General features: G+C 36.8%; 1 protein-coding gene across 3 annotated transcripts in view; it reads left to right on the top strand.

The window, feature by feature from the left end:
• The first annotated feature begins 9,107 nt into the window (after positions 1–9,107).
• LOC149797344 (uncharacterized) overlaps positions 9,108–26,577 on the top strand; it is a 34,531-nt gene continuing 17,061 nt past the window's right edge. For 2 of the 3 annotated variants that reach the window (XM_089962081.1, XM_089962079.1), the window contains exons 1-6: positions 9,108–9,307; positions 13,766–14,104; positions 16,459–16,836; positions 17,790–17,906; positions 20,791–20,901; positions 25,790–25,892. In XM_089962081.1, the coding sequence (XP_089818207.1) occupies positions 9,244–9,307; positions 13,766–14,104; positions 16,459–16,836; positions 17,790–17,906; positions 20,791–20,901; positions 25,790–25,892 (1,112 nt within the window). In that variant the 5' untranslated portion in view covers positions 9,108–9,243. The remainder of the gene's footprint in view (positions 9,308–13,765; positions 14,105–16,458; positions 16,837–17,789; positions 17,907–20,790; positions 20,902–25,789; positions 25,893–26,577) is intronic. The other variant, XM_089962080.1, reaches the window with a different exon arrangement.

The following is a 26,577-nucleotide window of genomic DNA, read 5'->3' as shown; positions in this document are numbered from 1 at the left end:
AATTAAAGATGAATATCGGAAATCAACAGGGATGTCATGGACACCTTCATCGGGACCTTCTGTGCACGATCCAATTGCTAGACACAGAACAGTTTATTTGAACGGACCTGGAGGCTGTGGTAAGACAACTCGTGCAATCGAACTATTCCGCGGTTCTGATTTGATCGTGCTAACACCAACACACAGACTTGCCAGAGAAATGATACAACGGGGGGTAAAGGCCTGCACTTATCACGGCTTTTTCAAATACAGCGGCGGTACATGGACTCCTACGCGAATGGGAACGAAGTATATCCCGGAGAAAATCATCTGGGATGAAATAGACACTGTGCCGCTGGATACATTACAACGGTTCCTGACGTGGTTGTTAACGAAAAATACCGCAGTTGTGATGTGCGGCGATCATGGTCAACCACCACCATTTGTCGGCGAATCTCCCCACGAATGGTTGAGAGGGTTTGTTGATTATTACGAGGAAATGCGTGATGACATCAGAGCGCTTGATGACACATTAAAGGAGTTTAAAAAACTAATTAGGCTACAAACCAATAAAGTCCAATGTGAAATAATGCGTGAAATAATTCCAGAGACTTCATTTGATAACTTTTTAACGGCGTGGAAACCAGACGATTTAATTGTTGCAAGTAGAAAATCAGTCAGAGATACACTTCAGCGGCGACTATTTCAGTTACAGCGGCAGAAATTTCCAACGTTGGAAGTGCCGTTATGTTATAGACCAGATGATACACGATTGCAGAATACTGATGTTGATATTCCCGGAAAACCAGAGAAACAAAATTTAGTATTGAATGATATAGTAACAGTTAACGTCGATGCGGTCGAAGATGCATTAGCAATAAATAAATCACCGTGGACACTAGGATATGCTATGACGATTCATTCAGCACAAGGATTAACTATTTCTGATACAACTGTTTGGATCGTTGATGACCGCATCGAATGGTCAAATTTAGTTTATTTAGCCGTGTCCAGAGTAAGAAAGATGGCTCAGTTACGAAGAATTGTATTAGATACGTCAACGAAGTCAGCCGTTGTTGAGTTAACGCAAAAAGATCAAATAAGAAAAAAATTAGACAGTTACCGACAAAGTGACAAGAAAAATAATAGAGAGTTTAACCTGGATATCAACGCTGTGTTGTCGTTACGTGAGCGTCAGAATAATCACTGTGCGAGTTGTAATTGTTTATTGCTGTGGCAGTATCCGAAAAACGACCCAAGACAATTTACCGTGGATAGAATAGACAGCAATCTCGGTCATACGCGTGAAAATGTAATGTTGACCTGTCTTGAGTGTAATCGACGCAGAGGTGTTGCTGCAGTTATTTAAGTGATCGAGGTGGTAATTGTGTATCCGCGGGGATCACCTGAAGTTGCTCGCGTGTGAATCCACGCTGAGGAGCAGTCGAATCTAATCTGTAGATTGCGTTTCTTCCAGTTGATCTGGTTATGCTGGATATCTTGTGTGTGGTAACACTCCATGTGGGATCGGTTGCTCTTTTTTTTCCTCCTTCTAGTTCGCCTGGTTCGTATAAATACCTAACGGTGACATTACCCGCTAGCGTCGTTGGCTGCGTTGAAACATGTCCGTGAATCACTTTAGTGATCGGGGGTATATATTTTTTTGTGATTGCATTTACAGGTCTCATGTTTGTTGTTCTGGTAATTTCATTATTCAGTGCGTGGATCACGTTTGGCAGTCTTGCAACCCATTCACGAGATCTCGTATCGTAAATGAATTCCCTCGCGTACTGGTATCCGAATAATCTCTCAGCGAGTGTTCTATTAAATCGCTCAACAATTGCCTGATCCCGATGAATTTCAGTATGTCCTCGTCGTATGGTAACGTTATGCTGCTTTGTCAGTGATGACACCGCGCCCTGAAATTCCTTGCCAGGATCAACTTGTAATAATCGTGGCCAGTTTAGAGGTCCTCGTTGATAAATTCGCGAAAACGCAGAGGCGACTTCGGACGCTGTTTTAGTCGCTAACGGTTCTGCTTCTTTGTATCTACTAGCAACATCAACTACTGTTAGCGCGTATTTGTATATTTTTCTGCGGACAGTATCATGAGGCAGGAATAGTATGTCAGCCTGATGAACTTCATTGGGGGTACTAACATCAAAATGTGCAAAGTTGATTTGTCGAGGTGGTGGTAAGTAGATTTGCCATATTGCTTGTTTTGACAGCCATTTTTTGGCAACCTCGCGTGTTACTGATGCCGCGTTGGCGAGTTTATTAATTGCTGCATTACCTCTCCAGTATCCGGCCGGGGAATAATAAATCGCTTGCATGGAAACACTAGCGTTGGAAGTCCTTGGACTTGTCTGCATCGTTATTAATTATCCAGCCCCGATTACTAATTTAGATTTCATCGCTGATCTTACTAACCAATTAGCGAGTGACTCCCTAAATGATTTATTTTTTATGGCGCTTAGTGCATGAATTAATTTCACATCCGCGATATGCCTGTCTTGTAGATCTTTACTTCGATAAGCAATATCATGTATGTGACACGCTGCGTCGATAGCGTTTATCGGATACTCGCCGGGTTTGGGCTGATCGTTGCTGTCAAGCCTGATATCTAGTCGTGTTCCCGGACCGCAGTAATTGTATCCTGGGAGATGTTTTTCTCCGGGATACTTTCCCCAAGGGGTACCTGGAAGTCGTCCGAGGGTTGCTGCAATGTCACCACCTTGTTTTTTTTTTGAAATTTAAATTTTTTTGTGCCACATCGCGTACACGTACCTGAAGTTGCTAGTCTGTTATTTTTTGTTGTAACCGTTGTTAGATCATTCGTAGGGGTTCGTGCCCGACACTTCACACAATATAGATCCATAATTATTATTCTTTGTATACAAATGGAAATTACAGACTTTTCTGCGACGCGGCGAAGGGAGCCAATCAAGCATAATTCGGTGTTGCCAAATTCTATCAGAATGATTATCATTGGACCGTCAGGATCGGGTAAAACGCAGTTGTTGCTGAACCTGATTATGAAGTGGATGAAGTGGGATAAGCTGTATTTGGTAGCACCATCTGTGGATGATCAACGTTGTTATGATGTTATAAAAGATTTTAATGAGAGTGCAAAAGCGCTGAGCGACGAGGATGTTGTTGAATTTATCACTGATATCGAAGAAGCTCCCAGCGTTGAAGACCTCGACGGGGAAAAAAATAACCTAGTAGTGTACGATGATGTGATGCTGGACAAGCAAAAAAATCCTGCAAGAATATTCTCCCGGGGTCGTCATCGAAACACCGATGTCATTTATGTTACTCAACGTTACACACAAATACCAAAGGTAATCAGGGATAACTGTAATCTTCTTGCGATATTCAATGGAGTTGATGTTTATACGCTGAGAAATATTCATCAAACCTGGTGTGGTGGCGATATGGATTTAAATAAATTTAAAAATTTCTTTAGTCGCGCTCAAAGAAAGCCTTATGGATTTGTAACAATAAATTTACACGACCCGCGGACACGATACCGTATCGGACTTGATACACTGTATGGTTAACGTGAGAAACTCGAAGAGAGCAGCCCCGGGGGCGACAACAAGTTGAGGGGGGGGGGTCGCGTTTTTTTGTCTCGTTGCTGTTGTGGGATTAGCTTTTTTTAAGGCTTATTTTATCATTTGGTGGTCTCTAGACCTTTGTAGGATTCGCCCTCCCCCTTCGCGGACGAATTCTTGATTCATTATACTATAAGCAAATCATTTGTCTAATTCATAATTTGCCTGAAAACTTTGTAGGATTCGCCCTCCCTGCTGCTCAAAGTTCAAATGTCGCTGGGTGTGTGCAGTACCTCTACAAAGTATGACTTAAATCAGTAAATGGTTTTGATTTCTCCTAACTCAGAACTTTAGGATATTTTATATATGATGAGCTCATTAATAAACTACAAGGCAAATTTTGTGTGGCTGTACATTATTCAATATGGAGAACTATGTTTATACATGACCTATCGAATCAAAGGACAGTTATTATTTTTTGCATGCGATTATTCGACAGGAACATTATACTATTTTGCACCATAATTCTTTTTGCATTTGTTTAATGGTATTTCACATATAACTAGCATGAAAAACGCGACTACTGGCTCACCAATGTGACCCCCAACAGAAGCAAGCTAATCAAGACCTCCCCCATTTTCAAAATAATTTCCCCAAAAAGCTGGCTCACTAAGATGTGACCATCTACTATTTAAAACAGATGCCAAACCATATAACCATCCACTATTTTTCTTTTTCGTCACAAAGTTGGCTCACCTGGCTCAACATCATATTAAATTCGTTTGAAACAGCTGCTTCAACATGACGAAAATGATTTTATACAGGCATATAGATTAGAAATTAAATCGGCATTGCTTGATGCACAGTGAACAGTCATTTTACCCTTATCACCACCACCATTATCACCACCACCAAATCAGCACTACTACTACTACTAGTAGCATTAGGAGTTCCACTGTATGTACTGCTAGTATCGGGGCGCCTGCATAATTATTTTCAGGTGTGGGGGTGGGGCAAATTATGTAGTGGTCGGCCTCCCCTCCCATTGCCTATTTTCGGGCGCCCATGACTAGCATTACTACTACTAATATGGTGTTATATTTATTGTTGAATTCCTTAACAAGATTTACTCTACACCAATAGCCTAGCCTACTTAACCTTCACTACAACAATAGCCTAGCCTATTTAACCTTCACTACAACAATAGCCTAGTCTATTTAACCTTCACTACAACAATAGCTTAGCCTACTTAACCTTCACTACAACAATATCTTAGCCTACTTAACCTTCACTGCAACAATAGCCTAGCCTATTTAACATTCACTACAACAATGGCTTATCCTACTTAACCTTCACTACAACAATAGCTTAACCTACTTAACCTTCACTACAACAATGGCTTAGCCTACTTAACCTTCACTACAACAATAGCTTAGCCTACTTAACCTTCGCTGCAACAATAGCCTAGCCTATTTAACCTTCACTACAACAATAGCCTAGGCTACTTAACTTTCGCAGCAACAATAGCCTAGCCTGCTTAACCTTCACTACAACAATAGCTTAGCCTACTTAACCTTCACTACAACAATATCCTAGGCTACTTAACTTTCGCAGCAACAATAGCCTAGCCTGCTTAACCTTCACTAGAACAATAGCTTAGCCTACTTAACCTTCACTAGAACAATAGCTTAGCCTGCTTAACCTTCACAATGCAGACGAAACTAGCATATGATTTTGAACCGATATGTCCTACTTTTCTTAAAATACACACGGTTGGACCATTAAATCAATAGTTTACATGAAAACACACGACTTGACCTCTAAATACAACTGTTTATATGAAAAACACAATTTGACATATATACAACTGTTTACAACACGCCTCTTAAGTTGAAAGTGAGTACACACAAAAAATTCTTCATGGATCTACCTTAGTATATATAATATAAAACATCCATTGTCAAAACATAATTTGCTTGATGAAATGATGGGCTTTTAATGGTCTTCGAGGGCTTTTGCTCACCCCCTACCGATTTCATTTTGGCCTTTCATTCTTTTTCTTACATTACCAGTAAGATAGATGCTGCCCTACACCTAATAGACGCTGCCCTACCCCTACCTCTCACTTTTATACCCCGGCTCTAATTCTAAATCGCCTCAACCCTCTTTTTACATATCTGTGTCTGCATTTTAATGAGTCTTCTGCTGATATACATTTCATCTGGTCCAAAGAAAGTTCGCATTCTAACATGATTAGTGACTATCGCTTGGTTGGATAGAGGGGAGACAATCCGTAGGTGACTGAGTACAATATGTCTATTTATCGCTTTATTGGCCTGAGGGGAGACGATCCATAACATATTAGCTTCCTTGTTGGAAAATCATACATCTCGTTTTATTTAATAGGATGTCATGAACATTAACCATGTATTAGCCACACAAAATACATTTAAAAGAAAAAAAAAATAAAATACATTGGTATATGCTGTTTGCAAACTTCAATACCTCAGCTAGTCCAATATTCTCAGGTAATGCAGACGTGTATATTTTGTTGTTATGATTCGGTTTGTTTGTTCTTTTACGGCATAGCGAGACAAGTCGGCCTTTTTTTAAATGGTGGAGGCAATTGGAATAAATTGCCTTGCCAAGGGCACACCACTATAGTCGATCCAAATATGACCCAATCACAGGATTTGAACCTCAGGTTTTCTCAAAGTAATGCTTTTATGCGCATATGCTGATGCTATGTTTCAATATCGCAGCTAGTTCAATAGTCTCAATAATAATACACACTTTAGTCATGATTCACTAATGCAAGCAGTTCCATTTTCTCAGGTAAAACTATATTCGTATATACTGATGTCAAGTTTCAATATCGCAATCAGTTTACTATTATCAATTAATATTTCTATGCGTCTACATTCTTGACTCGATTTAATAACGCGACTGGTTCCATATCTTTTAAGTAACACTTATGTGCTTGTATACTCTTAGCATAATTTAATAACGCGACTGGTTCCATATCTTCAAGTAATACTCAAGTGCTCACATACTGTTGTGATGATTCAATACCGCATCTAGTTCCACTTTCTTGAACAATAGTTCTGTTTACCACTGGGATTACACAGATACGAATTTGCCCATAGTACTCGGTAATTTAAACAAATCAAGTCATATTTAAATGTAATACAGTTACATGACGTGTTTATGGGCTGTCATAGAGTTACTTTAAATGGAAAACGTTAAAAGTTCATTTTCTTTATATAGACAAACATTAATGAAGAAATAAAAGCAGTATTTGAATATATAATGCACAATATTCACGCATCGGTTGATTTTTAGGAAATTGGCTCCAATCCCACAATTACGCGTCCTAAAATATATTTAATAGGCCCTGTACTTCATGTTATTTTGCTTATATTTTCACATATAAAAAAACACGTAGAAGCAGGGAGTTTTCTAGGTCAGTTCTGTGGGAAAATATGGACTTCATTCTCGATCCAAAATGATGTTTATGTTTCCAATTTTCAGAAAACAACAAATCCATTATTCCTATTTTTGAAATATTCTCAATTCCGTCTGATTGTGTGCAGTTTTGCCAATAACATAGGCCCCAGATATTTTATCTGCATTTTTCTGCATATATTGGAAACACTACAAGTAAATTTCCTGCGGCAAAAATGAAAAATAATGGTACAGCAGTGCATCCTATCATTGACACAGATAAAAATCAGAGCCCTACCGTAGTGGATGGCAAAAATATGGGAAATTTGAGGGATAGTAATAATTTAAACTTTAAATTTAAAATGAGCACATTTTAGGATAATTTTATAATTCGGTCAATCAATTAGAGATTTGGAAATTTACATTGCCTTGAATTTAAATTGTAACAGCTTTCTCCGCATTGAATCCATTTAATACTGCCACCGATTTATGCTAGTTTATATTTAAGGAAAAGTTTTGATCCGGATGTTGAGGCAAAGATCTGACTCCAGATGCAAAAGCAAAACACCATTTTTGGACAAAATCATCATGTTTAATAGTCAGAAGCTTCTCTAACTCAAAGTATGAATACAAACTGACACAGTTTAAACATGAACGAATTTACACGGTCGACAATGTTGTAGAGTCAAACCTGATTTCCAAATATCTACGGCACTGTCATTTTGTCAGCATCGCCAAGTTTGGTATTGGGCGGTTATAAAATTCTTCGCCCATGGTGCTGATATCTACAATGGCTTCCTTGGCATCTTCAAATATTTTGCGTTTTTTCTTTCCTAGTGCTCCTCATAATAGATCTTTCGATGGGTCTCAAGTATAGTGTGGAGTGCGTCAGTAAAATAAATGGCTGCGCTGTTGTTTTGAAGTAGGTAAGAAATGCCCCATGCATCAAATTGGTCAGTCACATAGTTGTCTATGTCTGTTTTTCCTGTGGCTTGGTCAGCTTGGTTGGGCCACTTCTTGTTTTTGTTTCTCAGGGTAAGAAACTCTCCTTGTATATAGGGAGCAATTGTTAAACGTAGTCAAATTAAATTTTGGAATCAGTGTGAAACCTTCACACTATTTCAGCGAGAACCCATAAGAAGAAGAGGAAACCAAGAGGCGATGACGACTGATGTCACACACTGAGCCAAAACCCCATTTAATACCACTGAGCCAGAACCTCCCTTTCACATATACGCTTTTCTCTAAATAGACCACACTTCGCTAGAACCACCTTTACATCTGCTTAGATACCACTGAGCCAGAACCTCTCTTTGTTTTATTTGATGCTACTGAGATAGAAACCCTGTGATCTTTGATCCACAAAAAACGCACAAAATTGTACAGAACCCCCTTTGTTCTTCTTTGATCCACCAAACCCCAAAAAGTGGTCCAGAACCCCTTTTATCCACAAAAACTGGTCCAGAACCCCCTTTGATCTTTTTTGGTATCCGAAAAACGACTAAAAGGTGGTACAGAACCCCCTTTGATCTTCACTGATCCACAAAAACACAAAAACTCCCTTTGATTTGAAAAGCACTTTATTCAAAAGGTGTGCAGTGAGATTTGCCTGGCATTGTTCAATTAACGTTTTACTAAGGCAGCCATAGGTACGATAGGGAGGGTAAATTCGTATTCATGTATGTTGTAAACATAAAATGGCCTCTGACAATCAGGGCTGTAGAGAGAGATCACGGGCCCTGTGGTAAGAGACACCCGGGCATCGCCTAGTTATTGTTCAAGCAAAATATTTCTTGAGTAAAATTAAAAAATGATATTTCCCCGTAGGCCCCCCTTTGTATGCCCTGCTGACAATACTGATGGCATATATATATATATATATATATATATATATATATATAATGATATTACTAAAATTAACACACATTTCGTAAATAAAACTCCCCATCTATAGAATTTTAATTTTAGTCAAAGTTAATATCATACTATTTACCTTCCTTGCACCTCTATCCCACTGTTGGTTCGCTCGAGTGACATTCATGTATAGAATATTTACAACGCATGTACCCAAAAGATAACATAAATCTAATTTAACTTCCGAGTAGGATGATTCGTTTAATTTATAGATCAAATCAAGGACATACTAGAGCATGAAATATGTAGTGAACAGATCAATGGTTTTCTATTTAATACATAATAACATATACACTTAACAGTGGACGTATGGAATACAGAAGTCTAATTTGTTAGTTAAGTTCAAACGATGATAATGAATATGGCGGTGATGAAGATATTCCTTTGGATTTGTGTTTTCTCTATATTATCGGGTAAGCATAATAAAATTACTGAACTTGAGGTTATAGGGTAGACTGCGTTTGGGAATCACTCACATAGTGAAAATTACTCGATACTGTTTCAAACTGTTAGAGACAAAAGGTATTTAAAGTCATATTGATGTATCTCCAGATTAGTGATATTGTCCCGTAAACATAATAGTTTCCTTTCCGATGTCCATGCTAGTGATCGTCTGGCCAAAACGATCTCCAATTCATTCCTAGAATTAGCCGGAGCTGAATAATGTCTTCACATTTCCTTCCACATAACCCACCATACTCATTCATTTAGCTATTATCACCTACCAGCTATAGAAGGTACCTAACAAATTGTTGTCAAATTATCTGAGGCCTGGAGAATCAACTCAGTCGACTCTTATCCCACCTAAAGCGAAGTTAATCTCGGTATCGACCGCTCCGATGGTCTAGTGGTTAGAGCGTCCACCTCGGATGCGGGAGGTCGCGGGTTCGAACCCCGGCCGAGTCATACCAAAGACTTATTAAAATGGTACTAGAAGCTGCATCAAGAGGTGGTTGGCCTGATGTCATGGTGGGACATGATGCTAGATGTCTGCGGCATCATGCCACAGTGCTAGACATCACTATAAACTGCAACACTGCGATATGTTTGGAAAATTGTTAAAGCTACATTAAAATTCCAAAGCAACACACAATCTCAGTAACAAACGGAGTGATGTTGAAACCATGGTTTAAAAAAAGAAAATCTCTGCTGTCCTCTTTGTTGAAACAAAACAATTGAATATATCACTAGGGGATGTAGTATTCTGGAAAAAATAAAATCTTACAGAATTACAATAATCATTAGGTTTCCTCAGGTGAGTTCTTTACAGGCTGACTAAACAATAAAACATACTCGTATCACGAATTGCTATCTATTGTAAACTCGACAAATAAAATTGATTCACTGTCGGACTACTCTACCTTTAGATCAAGATTCGAAAACAAGCTTGTTCTTTTGTCCAAAATAGAGCCAGAACAGTCATATGTATTTAGCTAAGTTTTTGCCGCATCCTGAGCAAGCCGGTTATCGTGTACCTCGAGCTCTTTCCTTTGACCTTGTTTAAGACATTATAATCTGCTCATCTTCTCTGCTGACTTCACAAGCAGATTCATTGAAGCTGAAAACAGATCCACCGAAATGGTACATCCAGTTATGATGCCAATTTCTAATCTCTTGCATGCTGTTGTGTAGTCCGATACGGTGAAGAAAAGCTTGAAGTACTCGAGTCAGTTTTGAAGAATATCTCTGAACTTCTCTGGTACATGATATTTCTCTAGACTCATGTACACCTGCTTGTGCGGAATGCTACCGTATCCATTGGCGAGGTCTAACCACAATACCGTCAGAAGACTTAGGTTTTGTTTGGCATCCTGGATGATCTTAGTTAAAACACTTGTGTGCTCAAGGCAACCAAGAAAACCTGGAAATTCACCTTTCTGAACTGAAGTATCGATGTACTTGATCTGAAGCATGTTTTTCGTCAGTCGCCGGGCTGGGATGACTAGGCATATCTCCCCTTCCTCGTTTAGAAGGGATTTTATTCAAGACTGGGCAGCTCTCTAAGGTCTCATTCTCCCCATCTCTCTCTCACTATGGGCGTTTCTCAAGTGTTCTTCTACCTAGTCCGTTGGACGTTCAAGTCGCCCCGATCTTTTATTATCCTAGCAGCTTTTTGATAAAGCCAAACTGACTGTCAGTGAAGTTTGCTCTCTTGAGCATACCCTCCCGTACGTTCTACCTTATGTTTTCTGCTCTTCTTAGTGTCTTACGCCATTCACACAGGTTATCTCTAAGGTCTCTAAGCCCCTTTTTCTCTTCTTTCACTGTAATGATATACCTTCGTGTCAGCCTGAGCAGCAGTGTCTGCAATCTCCCGTAGTCGACAGTTTTCCTTTGGTAATGTATTTCTTTTGCTTTATTTCTTATTTTATTATTATTGCATATTTGCTTCTATCTAAAATAGATTTTTTTCCCATATTGTAGATTATGGTGACTATGCCTTCTATCCTTCTGTCAACACTTATTGCCAGTGTTACTTCCAATAGTGTGTCTGCGTCCTCATCAAACTGTTTCCATGCTGTTTTGATGGAACTCAGAGGCCATTTTACTCTAAGTTTCTGTCGACTAACATTCTCGTTTACCGTTGCAGACCTTTCTAGAGTACCCATCTTCAGAATTACCGGTGAGGCTACTTCTGTGTTTATTTCTGTTTTACGTCCGCGTGTAGGTTTTGCTGTGATCTACCAAAGAACACACACAAGGTAACTTTCATGGTTTTCCGGAATTCTGATGCTTGTATTGTATCGGTTTTGTAATTTAGTATTAAGAAAGAAAGATCCCAATCAACCAAACGCTTGTCAGTCGGAGATGGTTGTTCCATTACGACTGTTGTTTGTAATATTTTACTCTATACATATTGAATTTGGAAAATCGCTGTAAAAGAGAAAACCTTTGATGTTAGTTTACAAAAGTATAAGGAACACATTTGGTATCACGGTACCTATTGTTTTTCCATAGACCTCAATGCTAATGTTTTGTGAAATACATATACTTTCTATCCTACCTCAGCATGCATGTCACACACTATCATAGAGAACAATGTTAGATTGTTAATTTGACAAGGACAAAACCACGTACTCTACTGCATTTAAGAGAGATAACTCTGCTGGAACTAGACAGGGGTAAGAGTTATGTAGTCACAACAGACACATTTTCAGCCAAGTGTACCACATTAAAAAAATTCATAAAAATACAAAATATGATATAGATACGAATAAACATAATCCCACATATTGCCAAGATGCTCAACTTTTTTTAAAAGCCTAACAGAAAGTACAACTCTTACATAATTCACCAAACACAGCTAGTGTTGTTGTTTATTTCTAAACAATGTTCCCTACACCTTAAGCTCCTCCCACCTGGGTTTGTACAATTGGCATCGTTATACCATCTTACAAAATAACGCTTTACAAGTTGAGGAGGGCCATACCTTCTCTATTCTTATAATGAATGTGCATCGTGAGCGTCCGATGCAATGATACTATACCAGATGTCCCTCCAAGGGGTTCTCAGTCTAAGAGGGCAATAATGATTGAGAGAAAGTTTATTATTTCTTGTTTTATTCAGAAATCATTATGGTCAGTGACGAAAACCCCGTGGAGGTGAGCCTCGATTTACCGGTGATAATGACGTCAAGAAAATTCGTTCCGTTTATAAAATTTCGTAAAAAAAAATATTTTACCCATCAGAGAATCATCAAACGCAATTGACATTTTAATGGCCCCAAGGAATTTGGAAATACGCTATCCTGACAAACTAGGAGCAGATACGATCAAATAAATTGGGGGGGGGGGGCTGGCTACTGAGAAATGACCTAATTGACTTTCTTAGCAGTCAGAATATGGGTTTTGTAGCTGGCCAGGAAAGTGCCATTGGAAGAAAAGGTTGATGCAATAAGTGCAGCAATATCATACATAATTCCCAACATCTCTACTATGAGCACAAGATATGTGACCCTCCCTGATTTTTTCAGCGAAATATTTCTATACAATTCCAGTGACAAGTCAGACTTTACACAAATGTGCAACAACCCAGGCAAATACAAACTAGCAACATATTTACAAATGGACAGATTATTAGGTTCTGTAAAAAATTTGCACCAAATTTTGATGTACCAGATTTTAAGTTGCAAAGAATGAGTTTATTGGCCACATTCACTCAGGACCTGGTGAACAATCTTGAAAATTATATGACTCACCTTGAGAATACTCTAACAAATGTAAATTATATGCATTCTTCCAAGCATCCAGCATAGTTTTCTCTGATGGGAAGCAAGCAGATGTAAAGTTTTTGAAGTATCAAGCACGGACAAGTGATATTATTGATAGCTATAAAGGTCTTGAAAATATATTGCTTCTAGGCAGGTTGTCCACTCATATTAGCAGTTCATGATACTGATACTAAAAGTAAAACTACAATATCCAGTCTACTCATTTGTGACATTCCAGACATCACTACTGGTTAATTTTACATAGGTCAATTATGCATTACACTTAATGACACAATGTTTAAGCTATCTTCCATGCTACAGAAATTCAAAGTCCAGTCTGCATCCTATATTCAGATCGTGGACCTAGTCACGGGGTTACTTACTCATCAGTTCAACAGTATTTTCCCATTATTTGTTATGTGTGTCGAGTAACATCAATATAATACAGAATAAGAGGGCATTTTGTAAAGACAACGATTATTTTCACCACTGACAAGACGCATATAATTCACATTTATTAAGTAGATTCTGGTGTTTCGTTGCGAAAATAGTTTGTTCAAGCTACATCATGGTTCCTTTAACTGTAAGTCTGTTTAAAAAGTCATGGATAAAAACTCGTTGTCTGCAATCGAGTCCTTGGCCAAGTACTTTTTATTTTCAGGAGAGGTGAAAGCACATACTGAAAGTGTGACTGCATGCTTCACTCCAGAGAGTTGTTCCATGTATGAACTGGGCTGTCAAAATGGAGTCATCCGGATAACTGAAGCCGAATACAGATACAGGATTAAACAACCATGCCAGCCGGATAGCTGTAAGAATCAATGCTGTCCATTTGACTATAAAGACTGTAGAGGAAACTTTTCGGAATTTCACGCAATAACTCTATACCAGATGTGTTCGGGACAGAAGCAATGTGGACCATATAGGGCACCTCAGCCCCAAGCATCAACGTGTACAAATGATGAACAGTATATACATATAAATTATACATGCATTGAAGGTAAGACTAAAACCGCTGTTGATAATTCATTAATTTATCTATCTAACCGTAGATCTGTTTGTTTATGACGTTTGATATACCTACAAAGATCTTTCAGACTGTCCATTTGCATGATATTTCACTTATTGTAAAACAAACTAGACTTGACCCAATATTAGTATATTTTTCCCACAAAACTTTGTTCATCAAGTTCTTTTCTTACTTGTACTTATTTTACTGCTTCTTCAATCCATTTATACGTGTTAGTGTGATCATTTTAACAATCCAGTACAGATAAACACTACTTCAAGACATTTGACAACGAAATCAGTTTTATAGAGCAGGCTGTCATACTATTCATTGATATGCAGTTAAATACAAAGCCTGGTTAAAATCTTTTTGTTGATGGTTTCAAACTCGTTCACGTTAGTTGTTATTGGTTAGACATGCTTAGTTTCCTTCAGTATCAACCACATAGTGCACTAAGTGTTTTAGTGAACACCCCAGAAAATTCAACCGTCCGTTTGAAAGGAGCAGTGAGAACAAAATGCAGGTCAGATCACAACTGTTTTCCTATAAAACCAACTACATAATGTAAGAAATATTTTAGTAAAAATCAGATGTCAATATTACAATCCACTCACCTGAGTCGCGAGAGCAATATTTCAATGATGGCCTATACATCGGCCATATTGAAGACCGATCGGTGCGATTTTCATTTACATATTGTCAAACCTGTTTTATTTTCGATATGGACATCACTTCAGTAGGAGTGGCTTGAACAAAATACACACTACAGCTGGCATGACGGCCAAGTTGGAAGTTAGAATTCTAGTGAAAACCGCCGAAATGTCGGCCACATAAGAGGTCAGATAGTCCCATCTTTTATTTAAAAATATCTACAATGAAATGTGTTAAACTTCAAACGCCGTATAGATACAACCATCTCTTCAGAATTAGTAGGGATAACATAAATTTCAAGATTGCTGTCATGGCAGCCTTAGTGTTGATCTTGAACAGGCACCATAATGATCGACAAGACTTTAAGATGAAGCTACATGCCAGTTTGTATGGCCTTCCTCTTGGAAGTTCAATTGCCGCTTTAGTATCAATGTTGGAGATGGGATCGGCATCATGTACATTTACGCTCAACCACATACAGTATGAATGATTACAATAAAGCACCATATTCTACGGATAAAAATATTAAAAAGAACAAGATTTCGAAAGTGGTCGCCATGACATTCGTAATAGAGGACGGATCGGCACCATTTTTATTTAGGGCCAACTATATATCGTCGGTACAATTTTAATGAACTCCAGTCGGCACGACTAAACATTCAGTAGAAGTAGCGAGTGCAAGATTGTAAATGAAACTGCGGCCATGTTGGATGGAGGAGGGCACTAATTTCATCTAGGTCCAAATAAATCTCAAGCCAAGCTTCGTTACTTTCTTTCAGGTAGTTTTTAAAAGGAATAGCTATCACAATTTATATAGCATAGGGACCCCGGACTCTTGATTAAGGACGCCAGACGAAGGACCTTCGGATAGTCTTCTGGTGTTCGACCAGCAGAACTAACAAGGAAGTTGGTAGTACTATTGCATCTTCCCATTATATAGACGCTATGCTGATTACGTTCAGTAACTAAATTCCACGTGTAACATGACACAATGTCATGCACCTTAACTGAGCACACTTCCAATGGTCTCATTTAAAATAACACCCGGAGATTTGCTTTTTGGTGTTTTACAGCACAGTAGTGCCGATTTAATTTGAGTAAAGTGCCTTACCCATGTATCTGACCCCGCACTCTCTCGGTCGAACGATTATAACGGCGTGTTTCTTAATTTTTTCTTTGACTTAACCTCCATACGAGTGTAAGTCATTGCTGATTTTCACTGAAGTTACCATCTATTGTTACATAGGATTTTCATGTATACGAGTGTGAATAATTTTTATTACATTTTTCCACCTCTTGTAATCCATTTATTGCGGGTGGATGGAGACGTGAAACATGAGCAAGATTCGCTTGTTTTGTATTTGTTTTGTACTTGCCTTTGAAAAAGACTCATTGAGAGTCGAAAGCGCTCAGGCAAGTTAGATACTAGTTTTGCACTGTTCGTTGTCAGTTTATTGCATTTATCTTAATCAGTCCCTGACACACGTGATCCCTTGCTGGATCCAGTGCACCTGAAAGGACTGTTATTCGCCATATGGTGTGTGTGTGTGTGTAAAGATATGAACGTGGTTACACTATTTCACAATCGAATTTGTGATATTCATATATATCTGGACACCAATCTAGTTAAAATGCTATGGAAAAATTCTTGATTGCTATATTAATTATCATTATTATAACAACTATCATTACAGAGTCTACATTTATCGACATTTGCAACTACATGACAGTAAAGGAAATCTCTGAAGTGAATATCATGTTAAACAAAACATGGTACACGGATGACGGATCCAGATGCATATGCCAGGTTAAATCAAACACGGCAGTACTCTACCAACTTGTTGATATCAGGTTCTTTGTGGCATCAATGGAAACTTATGATCGATACAACTGCACGAGCGGCACCCTCGTTATAAATGGAAAAGTCATTCAATGTAACCAAACTGTAAATGAAAATTTTGTTTATATGAGATCGGGAAATTTCATGGGAAAACTTACTCAAGGCAGCAACGTAATACAGCTCACCTATAACACAAGTATGAGACCAGCTATGGTATGGATAAATCTAAAAGGTATGATTTTTCCTAGTGACATAAAAAACAAATATAAGAAATAAAAAATAAAAGAACTGTCCGAAATAGATTTCAACTTAAACAAAGAATGCAGTTGTCATCATTGTTTATTAGATTAAATTGTTTTGTAAAAGCATTTGCACTCCACGGAGAATACAGATCGGGTCAGATAAAAAATATTTTTTTTTTTTTTTTAAAAAGAGTCTTCTGTATAGACAAACACCTCTGAACCAGATTTAAGCTAATGTCAGGTATTAATCGGACCTAAACGTATGATCGATAGGCGATACCATATAAGTGGAAGAAAGGCCTTCACATAAATAAATAGCTCGAAAATGTTTGTGCATATTTCGTCGCGACTAACTGCTCGTAGCAGATTATGTATCATTATCCAAATATTTTAGCCAGCAGGAATAAAAATAATGACACAGTTAGACTAGATTACATGATTCAAATTTTCACCTACCGCCATAAAGTAACTATAATTAGTACAAAATTAATGACATACCTTCTGAAACTTAAATAAAAGTAGTATAGAATCATATGCGAACGTCAAACCTTTGTAAAAATGCTTGATCAATAAAAAGAAATGGTGTTTGTGTTTTCAGAGCCGATTAACTTTATAATCGGCAGACAATTTGTTGCTTTCATATTAATGTCCAGTAGATGGAATTGATCAAGAAACTGCAATATATCGAACTCACCAAAATGTCAACTTGTGTTTCGTGCGGATAGCACTAATTTGGATGTTTAAGTAGATGGTTCAGTTGTGGTTTAGCTTGAAAAGTAGTATGCGTAGGATTCCAACACGATCGCCATACAACCCATAAAGCCAAATCATATTTTGGTTACCATGTTCACCGTATATTTATGCGCGCTAAAACATGTTATTTTTTACAATTGTACCGCAGAAGTAATTTTACTCTTATCGCATTATCATATGTCATTTCTAGGTTCAAACGGAGCTTTTATGCTAAACTGTTCACGTGAGTCGACTGCGAATCTGCCGATCATTACAACAACCCCGAGTGCAAAGGAAACACGGCCGTCAAGGCCAAACGAAACTATCGGTAATATTTTAATCGCTTATACTGATAATAATATTTTCAATAAGGAGTATGATAACGGAGACCTTATGATATCGTCAGACAACTGCCTGTATGAATCAGATTCACAAATTAGTTTTGTTTTCTTTATATTCATCTTCTATTCTATATTGTATACTGTTGGTGTAAGATGGACATCTACCCTGCAAGGACAATGAATACATAATTCTATCCTGACAATTTACAAATGATGTGTAAATATTTGAACTTAGCGGACATAACAAATGATGCCCGAGTATTTCACCAATCGAATTACACTTTACTGCATGCGTCATTAATTCATGTGATGCACGTAATCAGTTGTGTTTGATATGCAGTTTAACGTGTATTGTACTCGTGTTTACATTTCAATGTCCGTATGAGTATATCTTCAGATAATGTGCAAATTACATGACTGCTTCTAAAACACAAGCATTACTGTCCTTGAAGTTATTTTCAGCATTATCATCTCATATGAAATAACAACAGTGTTAAGGATACAACAAGAGATGGTTCAAAAGATATTAAGGAGTGGGGATGTTGGGCTTTTACTTGTGCCCGGTCACTGTACCGACGTGAGACTGATGAGTTTCTCGGTGATAAAAAACATTGTTATACAAACATTTTCTCCTCCAACCTGCTTTCGTTGATTATTGATTTCGGTCATTTAAATGTTATATATACCTAGTATTAATTGTTAAAAGTCTATACTCTTAAAATAAGTAACAGAAAAGAGTGAAAGACAACAAGCTTTGTAAAATTTAACAAATAATTAATTTCCCGAGAATACAATGTGAAAATGAGAAAAAAGAACTTACGGTATTGTGAATTAAATCCCTAAAATAATCCAAGAGTTACAGACACAAACCCCAATAATTTACAGTCCTGAAAAAAAACTCAGTACAAGTCAAGAATAAATCCAAAATACTGACGGCTATGAAGTGTCTATGGTAGATTAAAAAGTGTTGATGTGTCAGCAGTATTTTTTTTGAATCATAGTAATATCATTCCAGGATTGAATTAACAATAAATTCCAATGAATGTCTAGCAAAGAATTTTATCTGAACACTTTTGTATTTCCAGAGAAAATAATTACTTGAATTCAATAATTTGAAGAATTGAAATTCAGCCCAACTCGACACAACACATAATATAAGTGTCAGATCTTAAAGCACGACTGAAATAATCCTCTCAGCTACAAGATTATATAATTATGTAAGTGACATCAGGTCACAATTAACATTTTCTAAAAATAAACATTACATAATGGAAAATAACATTCTGGAATGATCCCAATGGTTGCAAAATAAAAACCAAGACCTGGATGTCACTCAGGAAATTCCAAAACCTAGACCCAAATAAACATATTTACTTCTTCTATTAATAATGATACTGATATAAGCCTATACACAGGGAGAGTAATTTAGCTATGCATTAGTTGTTTACACAGAATAAAAAAGTCAATTAGGTCAAGCAGAAAAGAATTCAATTTTGGACAAGGTCGAGTCCAACATGAAACGTTACATTACAATAGCATGTATTGAAATAAATAATATAACAAATTCCCTAACAATTAATGCAAATTAAATATACATAACATAGTTGATGCTGTTGTAATGCATAATACCCACGATATCAAAGTCTTCATTGGCAAGGAAGTGTCCTGCTGATAATTATTTTTCTGCTGCGTGAACTTGACCAATGACTTTCATAACATATTTGTAGTGTTATACATAATCTATATGGCAAATAATATTTTTATATTTCGTAAGGCAACTATTTAACCTAAAGTCCTCGATCAAGTTTAAAATTAGTTTACAGTCTAATACAGTAACACTATTTAGTTTCCGTCTCTTCAAAATGTAAGGTTTAATGCATACTGTTAAACAGTAATAACACCTGAGAAGAGTTTATTTCCTTGAAGAAATCAATTTATGTGGGTAAGTAATCGCGTGTATATGAAACATGATTATCATACATATTTTCCCATACCGAGGGTAAAATACAATTGGCACATTATACAGGCTAAGATAATTCCATTTGCTTCCAGTGATGTATATGTTACGCATAGGCTTTCTTAGTTACTTTCCACCCCCACCCCCAACACACAGCAAATAATCATGCATTCATATTTATATTCGACATGCTTCAGAACAATACTAGGTAACTGTGTCAGATGGAAAAGTAACGTTTTCTATTTTTATCGACATTATTATGGTGTACCTAAATATTTTGTTATTAAGGGTACGTTCTTAACTTCACACATTCCATAGAGCTTTCTCTGTCAAAATTGACTACAATACAAAAGCACGTGCATTAATGGCTGCTTTTTAAAAAAAAAATTACACTTTCTTTTCCACCGATACAAATGTAAAAAGTAAGTAGCCTTCTTCAGTGAGTGTGTCTTGTTGAAGTTGAAACTTTCTTTGTTCACATTTGAATTGTATTGACGATATTTCACGCTCATGCTAATTTATTTACGCCCCCCCCCCATCTAATGAATTGTCGACTTCTCATCCTGACTGCACCTAAAAACCGAAACAGTACTTTAATAATAATAATAATAATAATAATAATAACGAAATGAGGAATAAGAAGATAAAGAAAGATGTCCTTTTTCTTAGATTGTAAGTCTATAATGTAAGATTTTGTTGCGAAAGTATAATCAGCTTAAATTTCAGAACTGTTCGTCGCGTGCACGTAATGTGTTACTTGCTAAATGTAATTTTTTTCTTCCAATGGAAGAAGTGATGACAATTGAACCAGGTTGCTTTTTAAGCATATCTATAAAGTATAGCACTACAATATATCGTGACCAATAACAATTCTCAAATACAGCATTATATTAACTGTTAAAATATATATGTAGGTAACAGTGCGATAATGTCAACGTCTAGTTTTACGTCGTGTGCCATGAATATCAGCTCTGACTCAACTTCAGCACTGTCGAGTGATGCGGCTGAGGGCCTGGTAACTCCAGGTAAATTGACCTTGCTTGTGGACTTTGATGTGTTAAAGGTTTCGAATTCATACAAAGACGGACGGTATCACATGGACATTTTGCGAATATGTATCATATTCTATGTTCCTTACGTATACTATAATACATTCTTTTATTATACTCAGTATGCCAACTACCATTCTTAATTTGATAGTCAAGAGGTGGGTGGGGTGGTCTAAATATACAGATGTCTGGGGTCTCTGTTCTGCCAGCTAGCCTAAACGCTGGACTGGTTTTTCATTTACCAGTCACAGCAGGAGTTGCACCTGATGCCTCTTTCAAGACTCGCAAACCTTTCTATTCACTTTCTGTGATACTTCGAAGTCACAACGACGTGTCATTATACAGCGTTCCACGAAATTGCAGAAACCCTTTAATCGGAAAGAAATTAACTTTTCTTTCCATTCTTTGTGCACTCGACCATTTGATTTTCATATTTCACCAACTTTCGTTCGTAAGCTTCTTCGCTGCTTTCGTGCCAGTAAATTGTAAACTCGCATGTAATTAATGTTGATATGTACCGATGTTATGTATATTTAATTTATATTGTAAGCTTGACTTTTATCCTTAATTGAGGGTAGACGTTTGGTTTACCTGACTAATGACATGTTTTTTAAAATGTTGGCTAGAATTTGAATTCAAGATCTAGCTTTGATTATGACCTTAGAAGGTTCTGGAAGTGAACGTTTTTACAGTTTGGAGTAACTTTCCATTAAGATGATTTAGTTCTTTTTTCTTCTTCAGAAAATGCTATTGCGACATAAGTCAAGTGGGGATGTATAAAAGAGGATTTTGTAAACAAAGTATTCATTCCTACGTTAAGCTCAGTCTGTGGAATTTTTTAGTTTCATTGAATTGCGGAATCAACCTGTTGTTTATTATTTTTTAAGTTATAATTGTTGTGTTAAGAATTTCATTTGGCTGGAATTTATTTATTCAAACTTTTTGATTCAAGTGATTCTTCTCTGGAAATACAAAGTGCTCAGAAATAACATTCATGGAAACAGAAACTGACTTGGATTTATAGTGAAATTTCAACGTATGTCACTACAGGTACATCAACACTTCCAGTGTGTGGTGATTATTTTAGAATACCGCTAAGTTCAGAACTTCAATCACTAGGACTTGTGTTAGAAATTCTAGGATGATTTGGGATTTAGTTCGTAGTATCGTATGTTCTTTTTACATTTCTCACTTTGTATTCTAGGGAAATAAATTATTTGTTAAGATTTATATAACGTGCTGGTTTTCACTTTTTTCTATTATTCACGTTAAGACCATATAGTCGAAATACAGTAACAAATAAGAAGAAAACCAGTTGTAATTATATGCGAGAGAGTGAGTAATGAACAAAATGAATGAATTATTTAATTGAAAAAGGAGTTCGCAAGCAGATGATGATTTTATTTGCATGATTTTTTTGCTTTTATAGGATTTTCTTGTTTAAGCAGCCTGTTTGTCAGTGTTCTAAGGGAGTGCATCCAGTAAGGTTCCTCTTCTTTCCTGGTTTATTTTTTTTTTTTTTGGAGGGTTCTCTCTCCTTTTGATCTTCACAGACCATTTAGGGAGGCCCTCCTGCCCTACATGTTTTGGTTGTTATATTGTATGTATTGGTATCATGTTATTGTTTTCTTAATATTTAATTGGCATCATGTTATTGTTTTATATTTTTGTATTATTAGTATTATTTTTTTTTTTTTTTTTTTTTTTAAATTAATTAGGATTCAATGTATTCATCTGTGCTAAACCAAACTTCTTCTATTCCTTTTTTGCTCCTCCTCTTGTTGTTGTCTTCTTTTTTCTTTTCTTTTCTTCTTCGTTAATTCCCTGAGTGTTTCCCGTACTTCTGGACTTGTTTTCCATTGTTCATCTTTTTTTGTTGTTGTTGTTTGTAATACTTCTTCTTGTATTTGTTTTGTATTTTCTATCAGCGATTCCTCTCTTATCCTCCTTATATATGGATGTTTCTGCGGGTTTGCGTTTCCATCTGGAAGTTGAGGCACTTGAGTTTTCTGAACTTGTTGTAATTGGAAGGTTGTAATCTCTTCTTGCAAAGAGTCTTTTTTTAGATTCTTTATATAAGGCTGCTGTCCTTGGAGTTGCTTTTCAATTTCTATACCTTGGTGTAGTGACTTGGTTTTATGTGGCTGCTGAAGTTGTATTAGTCTAATTTCTGTTCCTTGTAAACTTTGTAGAGTTGGCTGTTGTTGTTGTTGTCTAATTTCAATACCTTGTTGGCTTGGTGTGTTTTTTTGTTGTTGGCTTTTTTCTTCCTGTTGTTGTTGTTGTACGTCTTTATTTCCTGTTTTTATCTGTATTGGTTGTTGTTGTTGTTGTTCTGGAATTTGGGCTCGCGTCTGTTGGTGTTGTTGTTGTTGAATCTTCTGCCCTTTCTGTGGTGATTTTTGTCTTTCTTGTTGCTGCATATTTCCTTGTTGTTGTTGTGGTTGTATTTGATCGATTCTTTGTGTTTTTGCTGTTTGTATCGATACTTTCTTTTCTTGTATTTGTTGTCGTTCTTTTTGTTGTTTGGTACTTTGTCGATTATTCTCCATTGCTTCCAATACTTGTAACTGTTGCTGATGTTGTTGTCTGGTTTCAGTAACTTGTTGGCTTGGTGTGTTTTTTTGTTGTTGGCTTTTTTCTTCTTGTGTTTGGACTAGTTGTTTCTGTTGTTGTTGCCTTGGGTTTATTGTCGCCTGTACGTCTTCATTCCTTGCTTGTATCTGTGTTTGTTGTTGTTGTTGTTGTCCTTTTTACTTACATTCTTGTTGTCTATTTTCTACTGGAATTTGGGCTTGAGTCTGTTGGTGTTGTTGTTGTTGATATTTCTGCCCTTGTTTTGCATTCGTAATTTCTTTCTGTGGTGACTTTTGTCTTTCTTGTTGCTGTATATTTCCTTGTTGTTGTTGTGGTTGTATTTGATCAATCTTTTTGTTGTTTGGTACTGCATCTGTAGTTGTAACTGCTGTTGTTGTTGCTTTAGCCTGTATTTGTTGTATCTTTTCTGTTGCCATTTCTCTAATGGGTGTGATTATTGTTGTTGTCGTTGTTGGTACCGCTGTCGTTCCTTGATTTTGGGGACATTTAAAAGGTGTGTGTCCTATTTTTCCACATCTATTGCATGTACGGTCGTATATACATCCTTTATACCACGACTTGGCTAGAAAGCCGAACATGTAGAATGCTCTCTTGATATTCTTCATGTAATTTTTTTCAATTTCCAGTATTCGTGTGCCGTCCAGCATTGTTGTTGTTTCGATAGTTCTATTCCTTGCTGAGATTATTGGAATGTGGAATTTTTCCTCAAAACGTTTTACTACTTGTTCTATTGGAATTTTAAGTGGGATATCAGTCACATGTAATTCTCCTGTTCGTTTTTTTATTTTCCTTCTCAGAGGTTCCGGTTCTTTAACTATCACTGTTTCTTTCCCCATTATCATCTCTCCATACGGCAAAATCGGTGTCTTCCCTCTCGGTCTAATGATGTAACCTTTGTATCCGTTAGGGTTTATGGAGTACACTCTGTTTATACTTTCTGGATGCGCTATTTTCATTGATATCATTACCGAAGTAAGACTAGGTATTTTTTCCCTTTGTATGTGGCTCATATCTATCTCTTGTGTCCCTTCCCTATATGTGCATTGCTGATAGCTCCCTTCATGCGTGTCTATCCTTTTAAGCTTAAAGAATTTCTCGAGTTGTTTTACTTCTCTTCTATTTGCCATATTGCCTCGTGTTGCACGTGCTCTGGTCTCGCCTGTTTGGTTTTCCATGGTATCTTATTTCCTTTATATTTGTATTTGTAGATTCGATGTTAGATATAAGTTGATTCTTATCCTTTCTAAGATATGGAGTCCGTAATGGACAGTAAAGATAGTCCTGGAGTTCGCAAGGAGATGATGATTTTATTTGCATGATTTTTTTTTGCTTTTATAGGATTTTCTTGTTTAAGCAGCCTGTTTGTCAGTGTTCTAAGGGAGTGCATCCAGTAAGGTTCCTCTTCTTTCCTGGTTTAGGAGCTTCAGTTGATGTTGTGAGCAAGTGCAGTTAGCATTATGCAGTTGAAAGTATGGCAAGGGGAAGACAAGTGTTTCGCAATTGAACTTCTGTCCAGCTTTTGTTTTCATCCAGTCAGATTTGTGAAGAGTGGATCTTCTGTGTAGCTTTTCGTTTTCTCTGACATACTGAAGGCCGCAGGCGTAATTATACAAATTACATTCTCTTTTGCATGTTCTCTTTTGACCATGTATGTTCAATTAATCGATCGACGCGTGATTTAGAATGTGTCGGTCTCTGTCATACGCTGACAGGTTATTCACGTCTTATCATCAAAGGGACTAGATGTTCTAATACAGTCTTGACTTCTGCGCTAAGATGTCTTTGTTGTTTGGTTTTCTTTCTGCGTTAGGCTTCTACTTGTTTGGGGGGGGGGGGGGGCCGGATAACTTAAGTGTCACAGGATTCACCGATGGGCCAGTTTATCTAGATTACTTAACCTAATTTGGGGTTATATGGATAGAAGGTCAGGATAAATGGTATCCAATTAACCTTTTCCTTTTTTGTATATTGTGTAGGTTAGTTTGTTAATACCTTTCCCCCGCTATACGGTCTTTGTCGTAACCTCGGTCCATCATATGTTCAGGAACCTCTTCAGAACTGTTTTGGGATGTTTCATCGTCGGACCAATTCTGCATATCCTTAGTGTTTCATCTAATGCAATGCTTTGTATGATAGCTGGATGGGAGAATCCTGCTTACCGGCTGGTTTGGCTATGTTTGTGTAAAGTTTTCTACCATGCTAGTTGTTGTTTGAAGAAAAACGTGATTTTCCTTCCTTCTAATGGTTTTATTTTAATTATTTTTAGGAACCAAAGACCAAATCGAAACCTTCCCTGTAGTTTTTGGTGTAACCGGAGCACTAATTGTGATCATCACAATAGCCATTACAACGTTGTTGGTATATAAAAGGTAGGAAACAAAAACCTTATTAAAGTTGATAAAAATCTGCACACACACAGAGACATGTAAACACACGGATAGAAATATGGACATTATTATATAAGATTGTCAAATTTTACATGTTGTTTTTGTTTACTTACTTAAATTTATTATGCAATGCACAAATTAGGATTTCCCCTAAAGTTAGGTTTGTGATGTCATATTTCTATGAAACCTTTCTTTTAGATTTTTAACAGAAATACATGCAGTCCTTGCAACAAAAAGTAGACTTTTCGAATAGTAATGGGTTAGTGATACGCTGAAATCGGTAAACAATGTAAATGGTGACAATAAAACTGAACTAAATGATCATTAGCATATGTATCAATGGTCTGGACTACATATGATATAGTCATACATATGATATAGTGCTACATATGATATAGTGATACATATGAGATAGTTATACATATGAGATAGTTATACATATAAGATAGTGATACATATAAGATAGTTATACATATGATATAGTGATACATATGATATAGTGATACATATGATATAGTGATACATATGAGATAGTTATACATATAAGATAGTGATACATATAAGATAGTGATACATATGATATAGTAATACATATGATATAGTGATACATATGAGATAGTTATACATATAAGATAGTGATACATATAAGATAGTGATACATATGATA

This window comes from Sinohyriopsis cumingii, chromosome 6 (assembly GCF_028554795.1).
Source record: "Sinohyriopsis cumingii isolate HCF-2022 chromosome 6, ASM2855479v2, whole genome shotgun sequence".
Classification (NCBI taxonomy): domain Eukaryota; kingdom Metazoa; phylum Mollusca; class Bivalvia; order Unionida; family Unionidae; genus Sinohyriopsis; species Sinohyriopsis cumingii.
The sequence above is the reverse complement of the archived record's forward strand: the minus strand, read 5'-3'. Positions and strand labels throughout refer to the sequence as shown.